The sequence below is a fragment of the Crinia signifera genome, chromosome 1, assembly GCF_055691185.1.
Source record: "Crinia signifera chromosome 1, ASM5569118v1, whole genome shotgun sequence".
Taxonomy (NCBI): Eukaryota; Metazoa; Chordata; class Amphibia; order Anura; family Myobatrachidae; genus Crinia; species Crinia signifera.
This window is the reverse complement of record NC_139217.1, coordinates 253,007,549-253,026,804: the sequence shown is the minus strand read 5'-3', so window position 1 is coordinate 253,026,804 and position 19,256 is coordinate 253,007,549. Positions and strand designations below refer to the sequence as shown.

Below are 19,256 nucleotides of genomic sequence, written 5' to 3'. Positions count from 1 at the left end.
GGGGCCCCGATCGGCGCCGGAGGGGGGCGCCCCCCCTCCGATCAGCTATTTAAGCACTGCGGTCGCTTTGCCCGCGGTGCTTAAAGGGTTAAACGGCCACGAGCGGCGAGTTCGTGTAATATACAGCCATTACCTGCTCTCTTTCAAGCCAGCTCACTCCGTGAGCTGGCTTGATTCCCCCTCAACCGACATATGACGTAAATGTACGTCATATGTTGGGAAGGGGTTAATATTGATATTAAGATATATGCTAAGATTGTGGCCAATAGATTATACCCACTACTACCGACTCTCATTGCACCCGACCAGGTCTGTTTTGTGCTGGGAAGACAGGCCCTAGACAATACACGTGGAACGTTCAATGTGATAGAGCACTGCTCCAGAGCAAAGGACCCGCTGCTCCTCCTATCTTTGGATGCCGAAAAAAGGCCTTTGATAGGTTACACTGGGGCTATCTCAGATCTGTCTTTCTTTGCTTCACAGGTAGAATATTAGATTCCATACAAGCCTTGTATTCATTTCCTTCAGCAAAGGTTTATGCAAACGGGTGCCTCTCTTCGAGTTTGCTTATTACCAATGGTAATAGACAGGGGTGCCCTCTCTCCCCACTCATTTTCGCCCTAGCAATTGAACCCCTGGCAGAGAGAATTAGAGGGACAGGTTCAATAGCAGGCCCAGAGGTAGGAGGTATGTCCCACAATATATGTTTGTTTGCCAATGACATTTTATTATGTATTTAGAATCCTGTCTCTTCCCTCCCAGCCCTACATGACATCCTCACACAGGGGTTTATTCTAGTTCATTCTTTCTGACAAAATCCTTCTTAGATGGACAAAACCATGTGCACTGCAGGGGGGCAGATGTAACATGTGCAGATAGAATTAGATTTGGGTGAGTTATTTTGTTTCTGTGCAGGGAAAATACTGACTGCTTTATTTTACACTGCAATATAGATCTCACTTTGAAGAAAAATCCCACCCAAATCTAATTCTCTCTGCACAAGTTACATCTGCCCCACCCGCAGTGCACATGGTTTTGTCCATCTAAGAAGGATTTTGTCAGAAAGAATGAACTAGAATAACCCCCACAGTTCTCTTCCGTTTCCTGTATACTAGTAAGACAGAGGTCCTCCCCTTTTTAACACCTCCCGACATACTGACCAGACTTAAAGATGAATATAGGTACGACTGGCAGACAAGATCTTTGAAATATCTTGGGGTTAATTTGGCCAGGGAGGTGGATGTGATCGACTGCAATTACAGCCCCCTCCTGAAGGCATTTGAGGGCCTGACCAGAGATTGGATAATGGAGGAATTATCTTGGCTAGGTAGAATTGCTGCAGTAAAGATGGTACTGCTCCCGAAGCTAATGTATTTATTCAGGGCAATCCCTAGATTACTCCCAAAGACTTTGTATAACAAGATCAACAGGACTTTCACTAAATATGTTTGGAAGTGCTTAAAACCTTAAGTAGCCAAGAATATATTAATACTATCTAAAGCAACAGGGGGAGTTTCCTTTCTGCATATAGAACAGTATCACCGAGCGTGTCTCCTGAGTCAGGCAAGAGATTGGTTTGCGCATGCCTCGCCCTGTAGTCTAGCTGATTTACTATGGATGCCACCTGCCTCCTTCCGCTCATTGAATATAGTAAATACCGCTGTAAACCGCAGGGAGGGCCTGGCACGAGAGTGTGTCTGGTAGCAGGAACATTGCCCTGTCGGCTCCTCTCCTATCCCTACGGTCAGTGATATCTCTGATTCCAAATTTATGGCTGAATGTCCTAGGTTAAAGCCAAGGGAGGCAGTGTTTTGCATGATCAGTAAAGTGGTTGGGGAGTCGATTAGGGCAAATCCTGAGACTGCACTGCTCCACCTGTCTGTGGGTCACCTGCCCAAAGGTGAAGCCTATGTCCTCGGGCACATTTTGATTGCCTCAATGGCAGCAATCGCCCAAATATGGAGGATAGCTGGGATCCCAAGTATTGACCTAATACGGGATAAAATGCAGAAACACTATAACTTCGAGACCTCCGGAGTTCAATATTCCTCCTCTGCTAATTCCATACATATGAAATGGTTAGGGTGGGCTACATATAGGGAAGACATGGGCCATACAACACTGAATAACACATCTGTAGATGTCAACCTCTTAAACTCTCCATGCTCTGAGTGATTGTGGATATTCTGTGGTACTGATGCGCTCAGTCTGATCATAATTCTCTAGAATATGTGGGTACTGTATAATATACTTGATCTTTCCCCTTCCAGAGTGAGATGTCTGTAAACTGTTTGTGCTAATCCCTGGTTTCTTATTGTATTTATAGTGTCTATCATATTCCCTCTTTATTTTTTGTATCCCCCTGTGAACAATTTAATAAACATGTTGAAAAAAAACAAAACTGCTATTTTCATGGCAATCTACTGTATACGTTTTTTTTTTTTTATTAAATATCGTGTTGAATAAGCTGTAAAATCGATGCCCTTGTATTCATTCAGTTATAAAAAAAATGGACAATTTCTGAGTGTTTGTTTAGAAACAATATTAGCAAGTTAAGTGGTTTTGTTTCAAGGGCAAAAAAAGTGACAAAATTGTCTGGGCATAGTGGCTTTCTATAGTAAGCAGTGCCATCTTGTGGCAAGATTTCATAATTACAGGTTTAAACAACAAGTTCTTCCTTAAATTTATGCAAAATTCTAATTATGTTGTGCCAGTAACCCCACAATATCCTTGCCACCTTTTCTTTAACTTTGCAGCGTTCCTGTGGAAGCCATGGTGATACTCATTGTGTCCAGCTAAGGAGACGGCTGATTATGTGCAAAGTCTGTGCTTCTTCAAGTCTACACTAACTGTATGGCCCATCCTCCTGTGGGTAATAACAGCTGTACAATAAATGCTTAGGGGGTCATGTACAGTTGGATGCATTTACATGCTTGTATTTATCTCAAGGTGTCTTCAAGATAGGTTATATGTGTATATAAGAAATACTGGAATGGCAAGACAAGCCTAATTTCTCCAACAGCCACTGTAGATTGTAAATATATTCCAACAGCTCGCACTAATGTCTACTTCCATGAAGAGATTAATCTTTACATTTTACATAGGAGTATACCTTACACCAAAATTGAGATTTAGTTTTTTCACTAAGTTTTTTATTAAGGCACTGTATGGTATACAATAAAACAGTTTATACTAACATGTATTTTATACAGTTTCATTATTATAAATTGATAAGTTGTGACAGTGATTAATACAGAATCAATGGAATTCAGGTTTACATTGTTGATGAGTAATAAAAGTAGAACATTACATTACAATGACGTCAAAGTTTCATGAAGTAAAACTTGTTCTCACAGATGATGGACGTAATAAAGTAATATTAAAATTTTATATACATCCTGTCATATTATATTTCATGGCCTGTACTACATCATAAACTTCAACAAAACAATAAGAAAAATAAAAGACAAATATTAAAATGAACATAAAATAAAAGTAAATCTCTCTCTCTCTCTCTCTACTGCTCACCTCTGCCCATCCCTCAGGGACACCTCTAACACAGGCTTGGTTACTTTATATATCCAGGCTGGCGTTGAATCAATATCTATGGGAGGGTTAGTCACTATGGGCCTTATTCTAGTTCACTCTCTTTCTGACAAAATCCTTCTTAAATGGACAAAACCATGTGCACTGCAGGGGGGCATATGTAAAATGTGCTGAGAGAATTAGATTTGGGTGAGTTATATTGTTTCTGTGCAGGGTAAATAATGGCTGCTTTATTTTTGCACTGCAATATAATAGATTGCAGTGCACAAGTTACATTTGCCCCACCTGCAGTGCACAAGGTTTTGTCCATCTAAGAATGATTTTGTCAGAAAGAGAGTGAACTAGAATAAGGCCCATAGTGACTAACCCTTCCATAGATATTGATCCAACGCCAGCCTGGATATATAAAGTAACCAAGCCTGTGTTAGAGGTGTCCCTGAGGGATGGGCAGAGGTGAGCAGTAGAGAGAGAGAGTCAGAAAGAGTGAACTAGAATAAGCAGCAATTACTAAGAAGCAGTTTTCAACCTCTGGTGGATTTGTTGTCTCATATCTATGTATAATGTGTCAATATAACTTTTCCAGATTGTAAAGAATTAAGATTCCTTATTTAGACTGACTTCAACCCACTCCATTCTGAATAAATGGAATGGTTTACATTAAAATAATGGAAATGTAGGAGCAAGTGGAGATATCCATTCTTGCAAGATTATTTTATAGGCTGCCGCAATAATAGGCAAAAAAAAAAAAAAATGTCTGCTTCCTTTTCATACTTTTATTGAGGATATGTCCGTGCCAAAGATTGCCCATTCTGGCGGAAATATAACGTTTTTTACCAAGGAGGATTCGGCATATTGTTTAAAAAGCATCTAGGATCTACGAACTATTGGGCAAGACCAAAAACAGGGATAAAGATCTGCATACAGTATGTTTCCCCACACTGGAAGCAAGCATGAGATGTAGAGTGACCCATGAGGAAGCTCCTATGTGGCGATAGGTAAGCGCTGTAAAAAAGGTTTAAAAACATTTCTCTGTGTGTGGCAGATGGTACAGGACATTGTAAGTGCGGTAAGTAGATCTTTCATTTTATAATCTGGAAATTTAGAAAACCACTGGGACATCATTGGTATTACAGAAACATGGTGTAATGAGTTGCATGACTGGACATTAAACATGGAGGGATATACACTCTACAGGAAAGACAGGGAAAATAGAAGGGGCGGGGGGGTGTGCTTATATGTAAATAATAACTTAACATCATGTGAGAAAAATATGAGCACAGACCTAGAAAAAGTCAACTCGGAGACAGTGTGGGCAGAGATAACAGACAATAATAAAAAAACAAAAAACAAAATTATAATAGGGGTATGCTATAGACCACCAAATATAAACGAAAGGGAAGAGTCTCTTATTTTAAACCAAATCAAGCAATCATCAAATCAGGGTCAGGTATTAATTATGGGGGATTTTAATTTACCCGACATTGATTGGGAAAACGAAACATGTAAATCAGCAAGAAGCAATGGGTTCTTAAGCTTACTTAAAGTAACTAAAAAGTTACTAGGACCCATCTCGCTGGATTAATGGCAGGGGGCCTTAGCAGACATACGCTTAGCCACCAACCAAGTGAGCCTACAACAGATTCAGCTCTATATAGTCCACAGAACCTATATGACCTCGGAACTGTTACACAGGATAGGGGGAAGGGAAAATAAAACCTGTCCTAAGTGTACAGGCAATATAGGGTCATTTTGTCACTTGATATGGACATGTCCAGAAGTAGCTGGGTTCTGGGAAGATGTAATTAAAGAGCTGAGCGCCATAGGAATCCCTATAGAGAGCTGTAAGCCCCTAGCTTGCATATTATCTATCACTGAAAGGGGATCAATGGACAAGTATTTAAAACAATTTTTTGTCATTGCATCTACTCTGGCAAAGACCTGTATAGCGAGAAAATGGTTAGCTAAAGAAGGCCCAGATCTTGCTACATGGAAAGCCTTGGTAAACACCACCATGTCACATGAAAAATTCACACATTTAGCAAGAGGTACAGAACCTACATTCCACAAGGTATGGAATAACTGGAGGACTGGGCAGGAGAATTCCCCTTCGAAGTAGAATACAGATAGAATGGAATAAGGGAATCTGGAGACAGAGCAGTTGAGAGTAGGGATATAGAAATCAGCCTAACAAGGGGTGGAGTGGGAGGGAGATGGGGGGGGGGGGGGAGGGAGGGAGGGAGGGAGGGAGGGATGGGAGGAAATAGAGAATTGTCATTTTAGGAAGTAAGTTATATTGTTTGTTTGATTTGAAGTAATAAACATGGAATAATGTCTGTTGTCCGGAAATAGAAGGCAGGAGGTCAGGGAGATCTCCTTAAGATGAATATAATCTCTGATGTTATGTTATCCCCTGTATTGATCAATATAAGACGGAAATTGTATGGCGAGCTCCACGGTCCTCAAATAGAGTGTAGGATAAGATAAAAGCACTAAAATATAAATCACATAATGAATTCACATGAACACTGTAAGCTAATGTAAATTTAAATAAGTCTAATAGAACATAAAATATATGGTATCTTTCTTCTTTTTTACACTTTGGTAATAAGCAAATTAAAAATAGAAATAGGAGTAAATTTCACCCTAGCACCAAATAGGGCAATGAAATATTTTACATGTAGAATATGGAAATCACAAGCTTAGCTCAAATGTAAGATATTAGTGTATAAATATAAAAGATATTTAAATGTAATGCAAATAAGGAAGAGAGAAGGTGGAGCTCGCTATGCGATATAATGGGAATATGTAAAACAGAACTGTGGAGAATGCCAAACTATTGCCGGATGGACAACAACTTGATGTTGAAAATGACTAAATCAATGTTTTAACTATATTACTCAAAAGAAAATCTAAATAAATAAAGTTGAATTAAAAATAAAATAAAAAAAAGACCAGTTTATTACACAAACGGTAGAAACTCCAACTCGTGAGTGATGAGGCACTCTTGGACTTAGTATTGACAAATAACACAGACTTAGTTTCAAACACAAAAGTAATTGAACAATTAGGGAACAGTGATCACAATATGGTTTCACTGGAAATCAACTTCAGTAAATTACATCAAAAAGGATCTGGAAAAATACTAACCTTCAGAAAAACGAACTTTGAATTATTCAGGGAAGCCCTAACAGGAATTGGGTGGGAAACAGTTATGGAGGGAAAAAATGCAGAGGAAATGCGAGATACTCTAAAAAAGGTGCTTGATTCACTAACTATTGAATACATTCCTAAAGTAAATAAAGGTAAATTTAATAAAAAAAACCCACCATGGTTGGACAAAAAAGTAAGGTCAGCTATCAACAATAAAACCATTCTATAAAAATAACTTGAATGAGGAGGCGTTCGCAAAATACAAAGAATCAAACAAAACTTGTAAAGGGGTAATGAAAGCAGCTAAAAGATTATACGAAGAGTGCATAGCCACTGAAAGCAATACCAACCCAAAGAAGTTTTTTTAAATACATAAATAGTAAACGTTTAATTAAGGAAAACATAGGCCCACTAACAGATACTAGTGGAAAAAGTGTTACTGAGGACAAGGGAAAAGCAAAACTGTTAAATGAGTTCTTCTCATCAGTATTTACTAAGGGAGAGCAGACTGTGGAACGAACATTTACCACAAACGGGACAAATACGCCAGATCTCATTGTGGATTTCACGCCGAAGGAAATAGTACTGAGGCTAAGCAAACTCAAAACAAATAAATCACCAGGGCCAGATGGGATTCATCCGAAGGTATTAATGGAATTAAGGGATGAACTAGCTACCCCCCTACATTATATCTTTAGCAAGTCACTATCGTCAGGTATAGTACCAAAAGATTGGAGAAAAGCAGAGGTAGTGCCAATATTCAAAAAAGGAAGATCCCGCTAATTACAGACCCATTAGTTTAACATCAATTGTGGGTAAACTATTTGAAGGATTTTTAAGGGATGGTGTCCAGAAATATTTAGACCATCACGTCTACTCAGTACTAACCAACATGGGTTCGTGAAAAAACGTTCATGCCTAACTAATCTACTAGGGTTCTATGAAGAGGTTAGCAAAAACCTAGATAATGGAAATGCTGTAGATGTGATTTTCCTAGATTTCGCTAAAGCATTTGATACTGTCCCACACACGAGATTGATTAATAAAATGGAGAACCTAGGATTGGGTGTAAATATCTGCAGATGGGTAGGGAATTGGCTATGTAATAGAGAACAAAGAGTGGTTGTGAATAGTGCCGTATCAGATACGATACCGGTACTAAGTGGAGTGCCCAAGGGTTCAGTTTTGGGGCCCATTCTGTTTAACATTTTTATTAAAGATATTGGGATAGGGTTACTCAGCAATGTATCCATCTTTGCGGACAATACAAAACTTAGCAAAGTCATCAAATCATCAGAAGATGTCACCATGCTTCAAAATGATCTTGCAATTCTAGATGAGTGGGCAAAAAAATGGAAGAGGAGGTTCAATGTAGATAAATGTAAGGGTATGCACCTTGGGAGACACAACCAGTGTGCAAGTCACAACCTTAGCGGGGAGGAACTGGGTAATTCCATACTTGAAAAGGATCTAGGAGTCCAAATAGACAGCAAACTGGGTTGTAGTGCCCATTGTAATGTAGCTACAAAAAAGGCCAACAAAATTCTGGCATGTATTAAGAGGGGAATGGAAACTAGGGACTCAAGGGTAATTATGCCACTGTATAAAGCATTGGTGAGACCTCACCTCGAGTACGGAGTGCAGTTCTGGGCCCCACACTATAAAAAGGACATCATAGAATTAGAAAAAGTCCAAAGGCGAGCAACAAAGCTTATTAGTGGAATGGAGAATTTAAACTACGGGGAGAGATTAAGCAATTTGGGATTATTTACATTGGAAAAGAGACGTTTAAGGGGGGACATGCTCAACATGTACAAGTATATCAAGGGACAATATAAGGAACTGTCACACACCCTCTTTTCTACTAGAAAGGAATCTAGGACACAAGGGCATGAGTATAGATTAGAAGAAAAAAGATTTCGTTCAGCTAGTAGAAAGAATTTCTTTATGGTCAGAACAGTCAAACTCTGGAACTCTCTTCCCAGAGAGGTGGTAACGGCTGGCTCATTAAATGCATTCAAGGCAAAGTTGGACAAACATTTACTGGATAAAAACATCCATGGGTACAAATAAGAAATATAATCTGTCTGTAAAATATCAGAACCTACCAAATCAGCAATGGATATCTATACCAGGTTGAACTAGATGGACGCAAGTCTTTTTTCAGCCTTACCTACTATGTAATTACTTTGCTTGATGCTGAATGATGCATACTGAGCCTAAAGTATTGGTAGTAAAGGGAGATAGCTTTTCATAATATTGGAGGCTTAGTTAATGCATCAGTTGGATTTACCCAATCCCTTCCCAAGAACAGCCTGATAGAGTACGCTGCTAAGGTACTATATTTTTCAACGGCTGCGGAAAAATTTAGGAATATATGTGTATCTTTATCAACTAAACAATTTAAGTTAGCTACATCCCCCACCCTCCATATTGTAAAAGAATATACGGCAAGTCCATTTTGAAAATCAGATTTAATGTAATTGATAAATGCTACTTTAAAGCCGATTGGTTGGAATAGGCAACTTCTCCACTCTTTTAACTGCTTAATACATCAACTCCAAAGTACTATCATTAACAAAGAATACAAAACAAACAGAATCAGTTAGCTACTGCTGCCATGACCATTATTGCATGTTGTTGCCCTAGCCCAGGCATGGGCAACTTGTGGCTCTCCAGCTGTTGTGAAACTAAATATCCCAGCATGCATTGCCACAATTTTAGCATTCCCTAATAGCAAAACTGTGGAAAGGCATGATGGGACTTGTAGTTTCACAACAGTCCCACAGGTTGCCCATGTCTGCCCTAGCCTATAAGCAGCCACAATAGTCATGCCTCCCGATTAGCACGCCAAGGTCTACCTCTGCCGCATTTCTCAGAACACATGCTCATTGTATTCAGCCTATGCATACCTACCGCATCCCACCTCTCCAGGAGTAAGAAATTGTATTTGTAAGACTTGTGGTTGGTACACATTTACAATCCAGGCATGAATATATTATGCAAATAAAGAATAGATGTATTTCTACATAAGCCTGACTGCTTAATGTGCAGCCGTCGTTATGCATTACTCATTAAAAAATGTCCTTCAGTGTAGCAGCTGCGCCTCCCACCTTCTTTTTTTATAAAGGATGGAAGAATGCTTCACAACAGGCATGTCCAACCTTCAGCACTCCAGCTGTAGTGACACTACACCTGACATGCCTTGCCGTAGTTTTAGCGTTCCCTAATAGTAAAACTGTGGCAAAGCATGCTGGGATGTGAAGTTTCACAACAGCTGGAGGGCCGCAAGTTGAACATGCCTGTGTATACTATTACAACCTGGTTCATCTGAGTGGTCGTGGTGGAAGGGACAGATGTTCTTTAAGCTGAAAAGAACTACACAGACTATAAACTGCTCAGTCCAATAACTATGCTACAGCTGTGCGAGTGTGAAGAGTACCGTTACATGACTTTTGTTTTTTTCCTGTTCAGTGTTATAGATAAGCAAACATATATGCTATTCACGGCTATTGGACTGCTGTATAATTGGCAGCATTTTTTCACTTTCCCTCAGGTATGTTAAATAGTTTATTTTTATCACAACAAAATACGGGTTGATATCACTTATCACTTATTTGGATTTCAAATTAATTTGTTTCATATACACTTTGGGGGTGAATCCTGTTGGATCGGAATGGGGTGAATTCGGCCCCGTTCCGATGAGGGGTTAGTCTGCTCATGCGTAAATGCGCATGTGCAGACCCCTGCAATGATCGGCTTTGGCTAGTTGCTCAGTTGCTGGGCAGTTAGTTGCAAGGAGGGCGGTCCGGGGGCGGAACCGGGGCATCCCCATTTTTGATGAATGATTAGGAATGCACGCTTGTTCTTTTAAAATTGACAATATTTGTGCTGACCCGCTTCACCTCCATATAGCAGTAAAACAGGTCCACAGAATTCTTATCTTATCTATTATCTCAAAACATCTTCCAACACGACCTCTACGCTCCTCCCAAGATCTACGTCTCTCATCCACACTCATTACTCGCTCCCATTCCCGATTGCAGGACTTTCTTTGTGGAATGCCCTCCCAAGCACAATAAGACCCTCCTCCAGTCTCCAAACCTATAATCTTTCCCTAAAAACTAATTTCTTCAGGCAAGCTCATCAAATTCCAGAACCAGTCAGTCAAAGAACCTTGCATTCTGGTGGAATCGATGCAATAAAGAATACAGTAGCTATCCTTATGTATCAATGCCTATTTCCCTATAGATTGTAAGCTTGCGAGCAGGGTTCTCCTTTTGACAGTCTGTAAATCCCCTTTTTGTTGTATCACTGTCTCCTTTTGTAAAGCGCAATGGAATATGCTGCACTATATAAGAAACTGTTAATAAATAAATAAATATATATAGGCAGCATGTTTTCAAGTAGGTGACGTCTCATTAAGAAAGAGCATTAGGTCACATGTCTGGTTTTAACTGCACTCTCACTTTTGGCTGTTCTTTCCAGTGTTTGTCTCTTGAGTGCGTATGTGCAGGTCAAATGCCACCAGCAGCACCCACAGCGCATAAAAAAACACCTATTGCTATGTGAATGCACAATCACTGAAAGTCAGAGCCAACAGCCAAAGAAACTGCAATTTATGTGGCAGCGACAGCTGCAGCTATCATATATGATAGTTGCAGCTGTCGGATTGGTCAGCACAGTGCCCCTGTCATGACATCACATTGCAGTGCGATTAAGACATTTAAAAAAAAAGATGCACAGCGTTAGTAGAGCTTCATGGGACCTGGCAGCTCACTCACCTGGGAGGAGGGCTGGCGGGGACACAGGCAGCACAGGGTCAGGTCGGGTAGCGCTGGCGGGCAGGGTGTGCAAGTCGAAAATATTATAGCCACATGTAACAGAGTGGCCTCTGTGCGGTTGCGTACCAGCAGTGCGTGTGCAGACCCGGACACTGCGTACATTGGCTCGTGAAGCCCTGCGTATTAGCACGTGGTACGTGGAGTCAATACGGTAACATACGCATTTCCACAGAATTGCCACAAAATCACTTCCTAATAACACATTCATATAGTGTATTCCCCACTCCCAGTCCATCAACTTATCTACAGACAACTTGCATTTGGGAAACAATACCTACAGTATGTCTGCACTGCTAAGTTTAAATAGTTTTTGTATGCTTCTATTGTTAACGACAAACAAGACTTGTTTGTCGTGTCAATCAGATACTAGTCTTTGATTGTATACACTACAGTAGGTCAGAAAAAATAACAATACAATACACCATACACAAATCCAAGAATAGGCAAATGCCTGATTGTGTAATCAAACAAACAATGTTGTCTGCATAGACCTTGGAGTGAGTTAAGAAGCTGACATCCAAATACTGTAAGACATTGATATTTAAGACATTAAGAATATGTATTAATAGTGATATTTCAAATGTGTACAATATATTTCCTCCTACATATAGTCTTCAGCCATCTGGTCAGCAAGTCTCATACACTTCTAATACATAGTGACCAAGATATCCAGCTGGACATGCTGGGAGGGAATGGGACCGCATTAGAGCCTCATTCTTGGGATCAAAATGTCAATTAATTTATAAGCAGTAATCTGGTGGTTGTGAGAATATGGTCACATATTGCAGCGACAAGTTATTAACAATATTAGATTCATGTATATTACTGTATGATAATGTGGTGGGTTTGACTAGTTTTGGGGAGGAGAACCCAGAAGTAAACAACTGTAACCACATCTCAAGATTCAGGCATCGTCCACCATTCGAGCCGATCAATGATCCCCAGTGTGCTGAATATGTCCCACCCCAGGACCAATGGAAGAAGAGCATACATTCCCTATCGTATTACCTTTTGAACTATTGTATAAAAGAGCACTCCTAGTCACACACACCTTCCTCTAAAATCTTGCTAAGATTGACTGGGGCCCAGGCCTGGGAGCGCTTACGTATCACGTATGTATATTGGTTGTGGCTATGTTTCTTTGTACTTGACTGTATATTGCTTTTCCCTAAGTAAAGCTCTGCTGCTGCTTTGAACCACAGCATTTGATACTAAGTATTGGTGTCGGCATTCCTTCTCTGATAGGGGTTTTATTATACCCTTGTGTGTTGTAGATAATACTCTGTTTTGTGCCTGATAAGTGACTGCTATATTCGTTGCGTTTTGCACGCAAGTTTGTGACGATTAGCGGCGAATATACGCTGACAACTATAAAGTGTATTTCTTTGCAAATAATTTGAAATCCATAGGGGGTCCATACGGTGTATGTGAGATCAGCGGCGGGGTCCCTGCAGCGGATGGGAACTGCTGATCTCACATACGCTGCAGGCCCTGCCCGCCAGCGCTACCCGACCTGACCCTGCGTTGCCAGACCCCACTGCATTCCACCCACCAGCAGGCAGGGGGGTCCCTGCAACTATGATCAGGGAGGAGAAGGAGGACTGTGCTGGTCCCGCTCGTGCATATGTAATGAGCGGGGCCAAGTGCAGTGAATATCTAATGAGCGGCTCCCCGCCCCCTGCTGACGTCCTGTAAAAACAAAAACATTTTTTTCAAAATTAAATATATATTCATGTGCTGCAAGTACATGAATACAAATAGCATGCCCCTTCACATAGTAAAATTTATGATTTTTTGGACACCAAAAAAAAAAAAAAGAAAGAAGAAGAAAACCTTTATTTTAAATGAACACATTACTGTTCACCTTAAAAAGATGGCGAATGCAAAACGGTGAATCTCTGCGAAAATCACGGTGAAAGCAGTTCTCCATTCTAGCATTGAATACTCTCTCGGCGTATGAGAGTCAAAACCCAGCGAATTACAGCGAGCATGAAACGGAGGACTGTCCGGCATTCACTGTTTGCTTTCCGCGAACGATGAACATTTAGCAGGGTGAATCAGATTTTCAGTGAAAAGATTCACCGCAGAGCGAAAACAGCCCGATTCGCCAAAAAAACGGTGAATCCAGAGCACTGAATACTGCCCATTGGGACAACAAGCACTGCATCCTCCCTGACCAACAGGATAAAAGTCAGTGATTTGGTTTACAAGGTCCATTGGATAACCATTATTCTGCTAAAGGAACAAAACAGCCATCACCCTATTCATCTGACCTCGTTGTCTGCCAACTGGGAATTCTGCAGATAGTAAATACTACATGTGCAATTTTTTTCTGGACATTAGTTCAGTATTAATTTCACAGGTGCCATGGCATATGTACTTATTTTAGCTTTGCATATTATTCGTTATTTGTTGTATTACTGTATTTGTGTTTTGATTAAATGTTTTTGTTTTTTTAACTCAAGCCATTTATGTGTAATATTACTACTGTTACATTCATCTTAATACTCTACTGAAACCTGCCTGGCATGGCAGTCTCCCATCTGTGCCCAACTAACTGTAAATCCCCAGTGGCTGAGCTGAGGAGACAGTATGGGGTTATTTGGTTATTTTAGTTCTGCTTCAGGGACTACCACAACACAAAGTCTACATACTAATTAAAATGTATTCAATTCAACTGTACTTTATCATTGGCTCTATTTAGCTGAAGCAGAAGATATGAACACACTATACACTTGGGTAGAGTCAATCCTGACTTTAATACAAAGAACACATTAGTACTCACTTATTACGTTCAGCAGGCTGCTTTTCCCTGCATTGGTAGCCCCTGCTAGGACCACCTGTACTCCTTCTCTCAGTCTTTCGCCTCGTCGGTTGTCCCCAAGATGCTCCTCCAGCTCTTTCTGAAGCCTTTCAACCTCTTTATCAACTGTCAAGTTGAATACATTAGATGAGATTTAGAATGACTACAACTTTAAGGGAGTATATAATATAAATGAAAATGTCTAGGTCTTGCTTCATATTATTACCAGCGGCTCCTGAACTTCACATTTCAAATTAATCCAGTCCACACTCTGACTATAGCATGTGACAAAACTGACTTCTGCATCTGTGTGCAAATTACTCTGAATCTGTACATGAAGTGCTACGATGCAGCAGTTGCAACTTCTTTTAAAATGTTTAATCTGGTATCTTGCACACTAGCATATTTAAAAACTAATTCCTATTAGAGATGGGCTGAAGATTTGGATTCGTCGCCGGGATTTGGATGTGTCAAGCGGTGGTGAAGGCTTTGGATTTGGATTTTTTTAAGGTTAATATTGCTCTAGGGCTGGGGTAGCCAACTCCAGTCCTCGAGAACTACCAACAGTTCACATTTTCCAGACCACCTAGCTGCTGCACAGGTGCACTCATTACTCACTAACACATTTTAAAAGACACACAGGTGGAGATAATTACTTCACTTGTGATTCTGTGAGGAGATCTGGAAAACGTTAACTGTTGGTAGCTCTCGAGGACTGGAGTTGGCTACCCCAGCCCTAGAGCAATATTAACCTCAAATAACATTAATTCCCAGCCCTTTCCAGACAATTTTGACCACTTTACAGCTCACAATGTTGATTTCATTCAATTTAGGCCAAGGTCTGACAGTATCAGTATCAGTGGCGTAACTAGAAATTGTTCTCCCCCCTGCAAAATAAATTCAGGTGCGCCCCCCCCCCCCCCCCCCCCAATTAAGAAAATACAAATATTCCATTAATCAGCAAGTACTGGGGGCAACGCGGCACCCACAGCAGCAGCGCACCCACCAGGAGGGAACAAGCACATGGTACACGGGCCAGCGTGGCACCCGCAGCAGCAGTGCACAGAGAGGAAACACCCCCGCAGAAGCAGCACGCCGAGAGGGAACCCCCGGTACAGGGGGCAGCACGGCACCCACAGCAGTAGCGCGCTGAGAAGGAACACTCAGACGCGCACAGCAGCAGCATCGGACAAAACCCCCCACATTAACAGCGCAGGTACACAATAAACAATACCTGCGCTGCTTTTATGCATCCGGAAGGAGAGCATCCTGCTCTCTACAACGAGCAGCGAGGAAGGGGGAGCGGCGGCCGGCCAAGGTAAAGTGGGAGCGGCAGGCAAGGTGGCAGGGGAGCTCTCTGGCTGACTGTGACTGTGTGAGGACGCTTAGTGACCCGCCCCATGGGCGGTTCATGGGGAGGGTCACTGAGCGTCCTCACACAGATAGCCAGAGACTGAGAGAAGTCTGCATATTTTATTGCCAGCTGCGGCAGACTTCTCTCACTCAGGACTGTCACGCTGTCTGGAAGCCTGTGTAAGCACCATGGTCCTGCGCCCCAGTGGCGTCTGCTCCCCCCCGCGACCGCTTGGGCTGTGGAGTGGTAGTTACGCCACTGATCAGTATGGTGTATTGAGGTGCAGTACACACAAACAATAAAGGTCCTGAGTGTCGAAACGCCTAGGGGCGTGGCCAACCGTTTTGACAGGACTACGATTGGAAGTGCTTGTGCCGGGTCTGTTCCAGCGAGATCTGTAAACCCAGTGGTCACACTAATTTATGCTGTCAATAATGAGGTGATATATACCGCCAGCCTCAGTACGTGAATATAAGCCATCCATCTATCTTGGACTGAAGTTTTTAATAACTTATATATGCTGTTTGAATTGCGGTGAGGTCATACCACCCATTGTGGTATGTGACCGTAACCAATTGTATGCTTGAGTGAATAAAAAATATTTTTTAAATATTAAAGATACTGCACTATGGGAGCGCACCTTCTTTCTTTCTTCTAGAATAAAAAACAGTGGGATACAGGCAAAGGCAAACCTATAAATATGCTAAAGGGTGGTCCCATACTACACATAATGGATTTGTGCGTGGTGACTGTCTGTGACCTGGACCCTGCAGTGCTGGCCTCTGCACACACACGCTAGCCACAGCAGAACGTGGAGCCTGGAGGAGGAGGACAAATGGTGATGAAGGGAGCCGCCCGGCGCTCAGCTCCGCAAAGGACCATGGGAGGAGCTGCGTGCAGTTGGGCATGCGCACATCCCTCACGAGGCCATCTTTTTCGTGTAAAAACGGGCAGCGGCGGTGAATATTTAAAAGAGGTACAAAACGCCGGGCAGTCTAATGGGTGGTCCGGTTCACCCCTGGACCACCCCTTAGATTCGTCTATGGATACAGGATATGTGAAGGGAAGACGCTGGTCCATATACATTGGTAAGAGTGCAAGGAGAACGGAAAAACATAATCTCAGATCATCTTCTGACTATTAATGCACCCTTGATTTCTCTCTCTCTCTCTCTATATCTATGTATATAAAAATAAATGTTGAATCAGAGGACAATCTCTAAGCACATTGAGGCATTTAAGGATTTAAAGTATCTCTTTACCATATTGCTATAAAATAAAACATAGCAACTAGCATTTTCCATTAGAGGGTGGACCAAGCTATTTAAAGCACATAACACGTCAGCCAGAATTATCATGGGATTTCTTTCTTACCAGCAATCAGAACACCTTCTTCCACATTATCATCCTCGCTAAAATCTATAAAGGCCTCAATATGGGCTAGAGCCTGGGAAGAAAAGAGTGAAGAGTTCTGTAAATTTAAATAAAAGCAGCATGGCTGTGCCTGGGAAGCAGGCAAACCATGCTTTCCAGACACTAGCATTGGGGCAGATGTATGAAGCCTGGAGAAGTAATAATGTGGTTGGTGATAAAGGAGCAGCCACTCAGCTACTGACTTTTTTGAAAAACATGGGCAGATGTATTAAGCCTGGTGAAGAGATAAAGTGGAATGTGAAAACACACTAGCCAATTAGCTGTGTTTGAAAAGTTACAGCTGGGATTTGATTGGCTGGTGCCTCTATCTTCACCAGGTATAATACATCTGCCCCATTGTGTAAAAAAAAAAAAAAAAAAAACATTGTATAGGTCAGGCACAATCCGATCTCTAAATTGCAATTTATTGCATGTAAACTCCCGGGGAGCGTCAGTGGCGGGTTCTAGTCAGCAGCGGCCTGTATGGACACTGCAAGGTCACCCCCCACCCGCCGCTCACCTTAGATGTACCTGTACATAGTTGTGTGCCAGCGGTGCTTCACCACTGGCACACACACGTAATCGGACGTGCTAAATTGCACCATCTATATGCCGTTGATGAGTCCAATCGGATAGATTTTATGTGCAGGACGTTCAATCTCTATGGTCCAAACCGATGTGAACAGAACATGAAACGGATCGGAAGGGAATGTAAGTTATAAAACCGATTTGGATGTTCTCCCCAAAAAATCAATTTTGTTTTATTTATTTTCGCAAACGTGCTAATGCTTAAATCTTGTAGTTAACTACTTTCCAAGTCTAACCCCCTTATCCAGTTTCACAGTACTGTGTCTGAGTTTGGAGCCGGTTAACACATGTATAAGCAAATGTTTAAGTACAGTATATAATAAGTATATATACAGTATATAGAATACAGTTCTTTTAATCCCCACAACATTAATGGTCCTTTAATCAAGATAGATGTAACGGGCCAAATGTAATAATGAGAGATTTGGGGAGTTTTCCCTTTTAAAAAAAAAAAGCTCCTATGTAATTACATTGCAAGTTAAACCTGGTTTTGCAGTGTACATGATTTCAGTTTTAAAAAAATAAAAGAGAAAACTTTGCAAAAATCTCTCACTTTCTGATTCTCACACCCTATTAATTTGGCACAACAGCTGTATTTACAGGGCGGTATTCAATGACGCCGGCGAGGGGGTGTCTGTGGCAAGGGTAGCTGGTTTTCATCGAAAAACAAGCCATCCTCACTGTTTAACCCCTGTGCCGGCCGCTCGCCCTATTCAACGTTCCAGAGGATTCAGCAAAGTTTGCGGCTAATGCAGGGAGCTCTCTGCATTTCGCCACGAACCTTGACATTTTTGTCGGCCGCACATGCGGTTTCCACCTCGCTGTAAAAACCCAGTGAGATGGAAACGGCATGTGCAGGGGGGTCAGTTGAATACTGACCCGCAAACTGCGGAGGCGAGCAATCAGAACTGCTCGCCGTCACAGCTCGCCAGATGGCATGGAATACACCCCACCCCATAGACTGACCCTGAGTAATTGTTGGCTCCACCTATGGTATAAATGTCCAAGCTCTCCGGACATCTGTCGCAAGGCCTGCCGCCTCTGAGCCTCAGTCTCTGCATGGATGAGATCCCCGAGACCTTCTACCTCTGTCAGATCAAGTTTTCCATTCTGAAATGCTCTTTTAGTGAACTCTCCTGGTTCCGCCGGACGGAGCATTTGTAAACATCCTAGAAAGAAGGAATGAAGAGGGTAACATTTATCCAGTTTAATATTAGGATAGACTTGTTGCTTGACCTGACAAATAAAAAATTGTATTCACTTTTCTGTTTTAGTGTGTCCCTCTTACAGTACAGCTTTAGTGTCCAAGGAGTTAATGAAAATCTGTAGTTATCTGAATCTACCAGTGTTTCCAATGTCTGTCCCACACCATCAGTTATATTGAAGACCAGTTTTGTTACAGGATATATGGCCATCAAATTCCAATTTATGTTGGTGCAATTGTGTTATCTTGTCAACCTCATCCATATTTTTTGGTCATCCCCGACTCCAACAATATCCAGTCTCTGGTCCTTAGTTTTTTCACTTATTTTTTACGTTCTGAATATTCAAATAACTCC

At 41.5% G+C, this 19,256-nt stretch overlaps 1 protein-coding gene across 3 annotated transcripts in view; it reads right to left on the bottom strand.

Moving 5' to 3' along the window:
• The window catches only part of GTPBP3 (GTP binding protein 3, mitochondrial), a 91,051-nt gene that overhangs the window by 26,925 nt on the left and 44,870 nt on the right, over positions 1 to 19,256 (bottom strand). For all 3 annotated transcript variants that reach the window (XM_083180190.1, XM_083180186.1, XM_083180182.1), the window contains exons 5-7: positions 18,664 to 18,866; positions 17,071 to 17,143; positions 14,326 to 14,469 (exon numbers count right to left, since the gene is read on the bottom strand). In XM_083180190.1, coding sequence (XP_083036316.1) covers positions 14,326 to 14,469; positions 17,071 to 17,143; positions 18,664 to 18,866 — 420 coding nt within the window. The remainder of the gene's footprint in view (positions 1 to 14,325; positions 14,470 to 17,070; positions 17,144 to 18,663; positions 18,867 to 19,256) is intronic.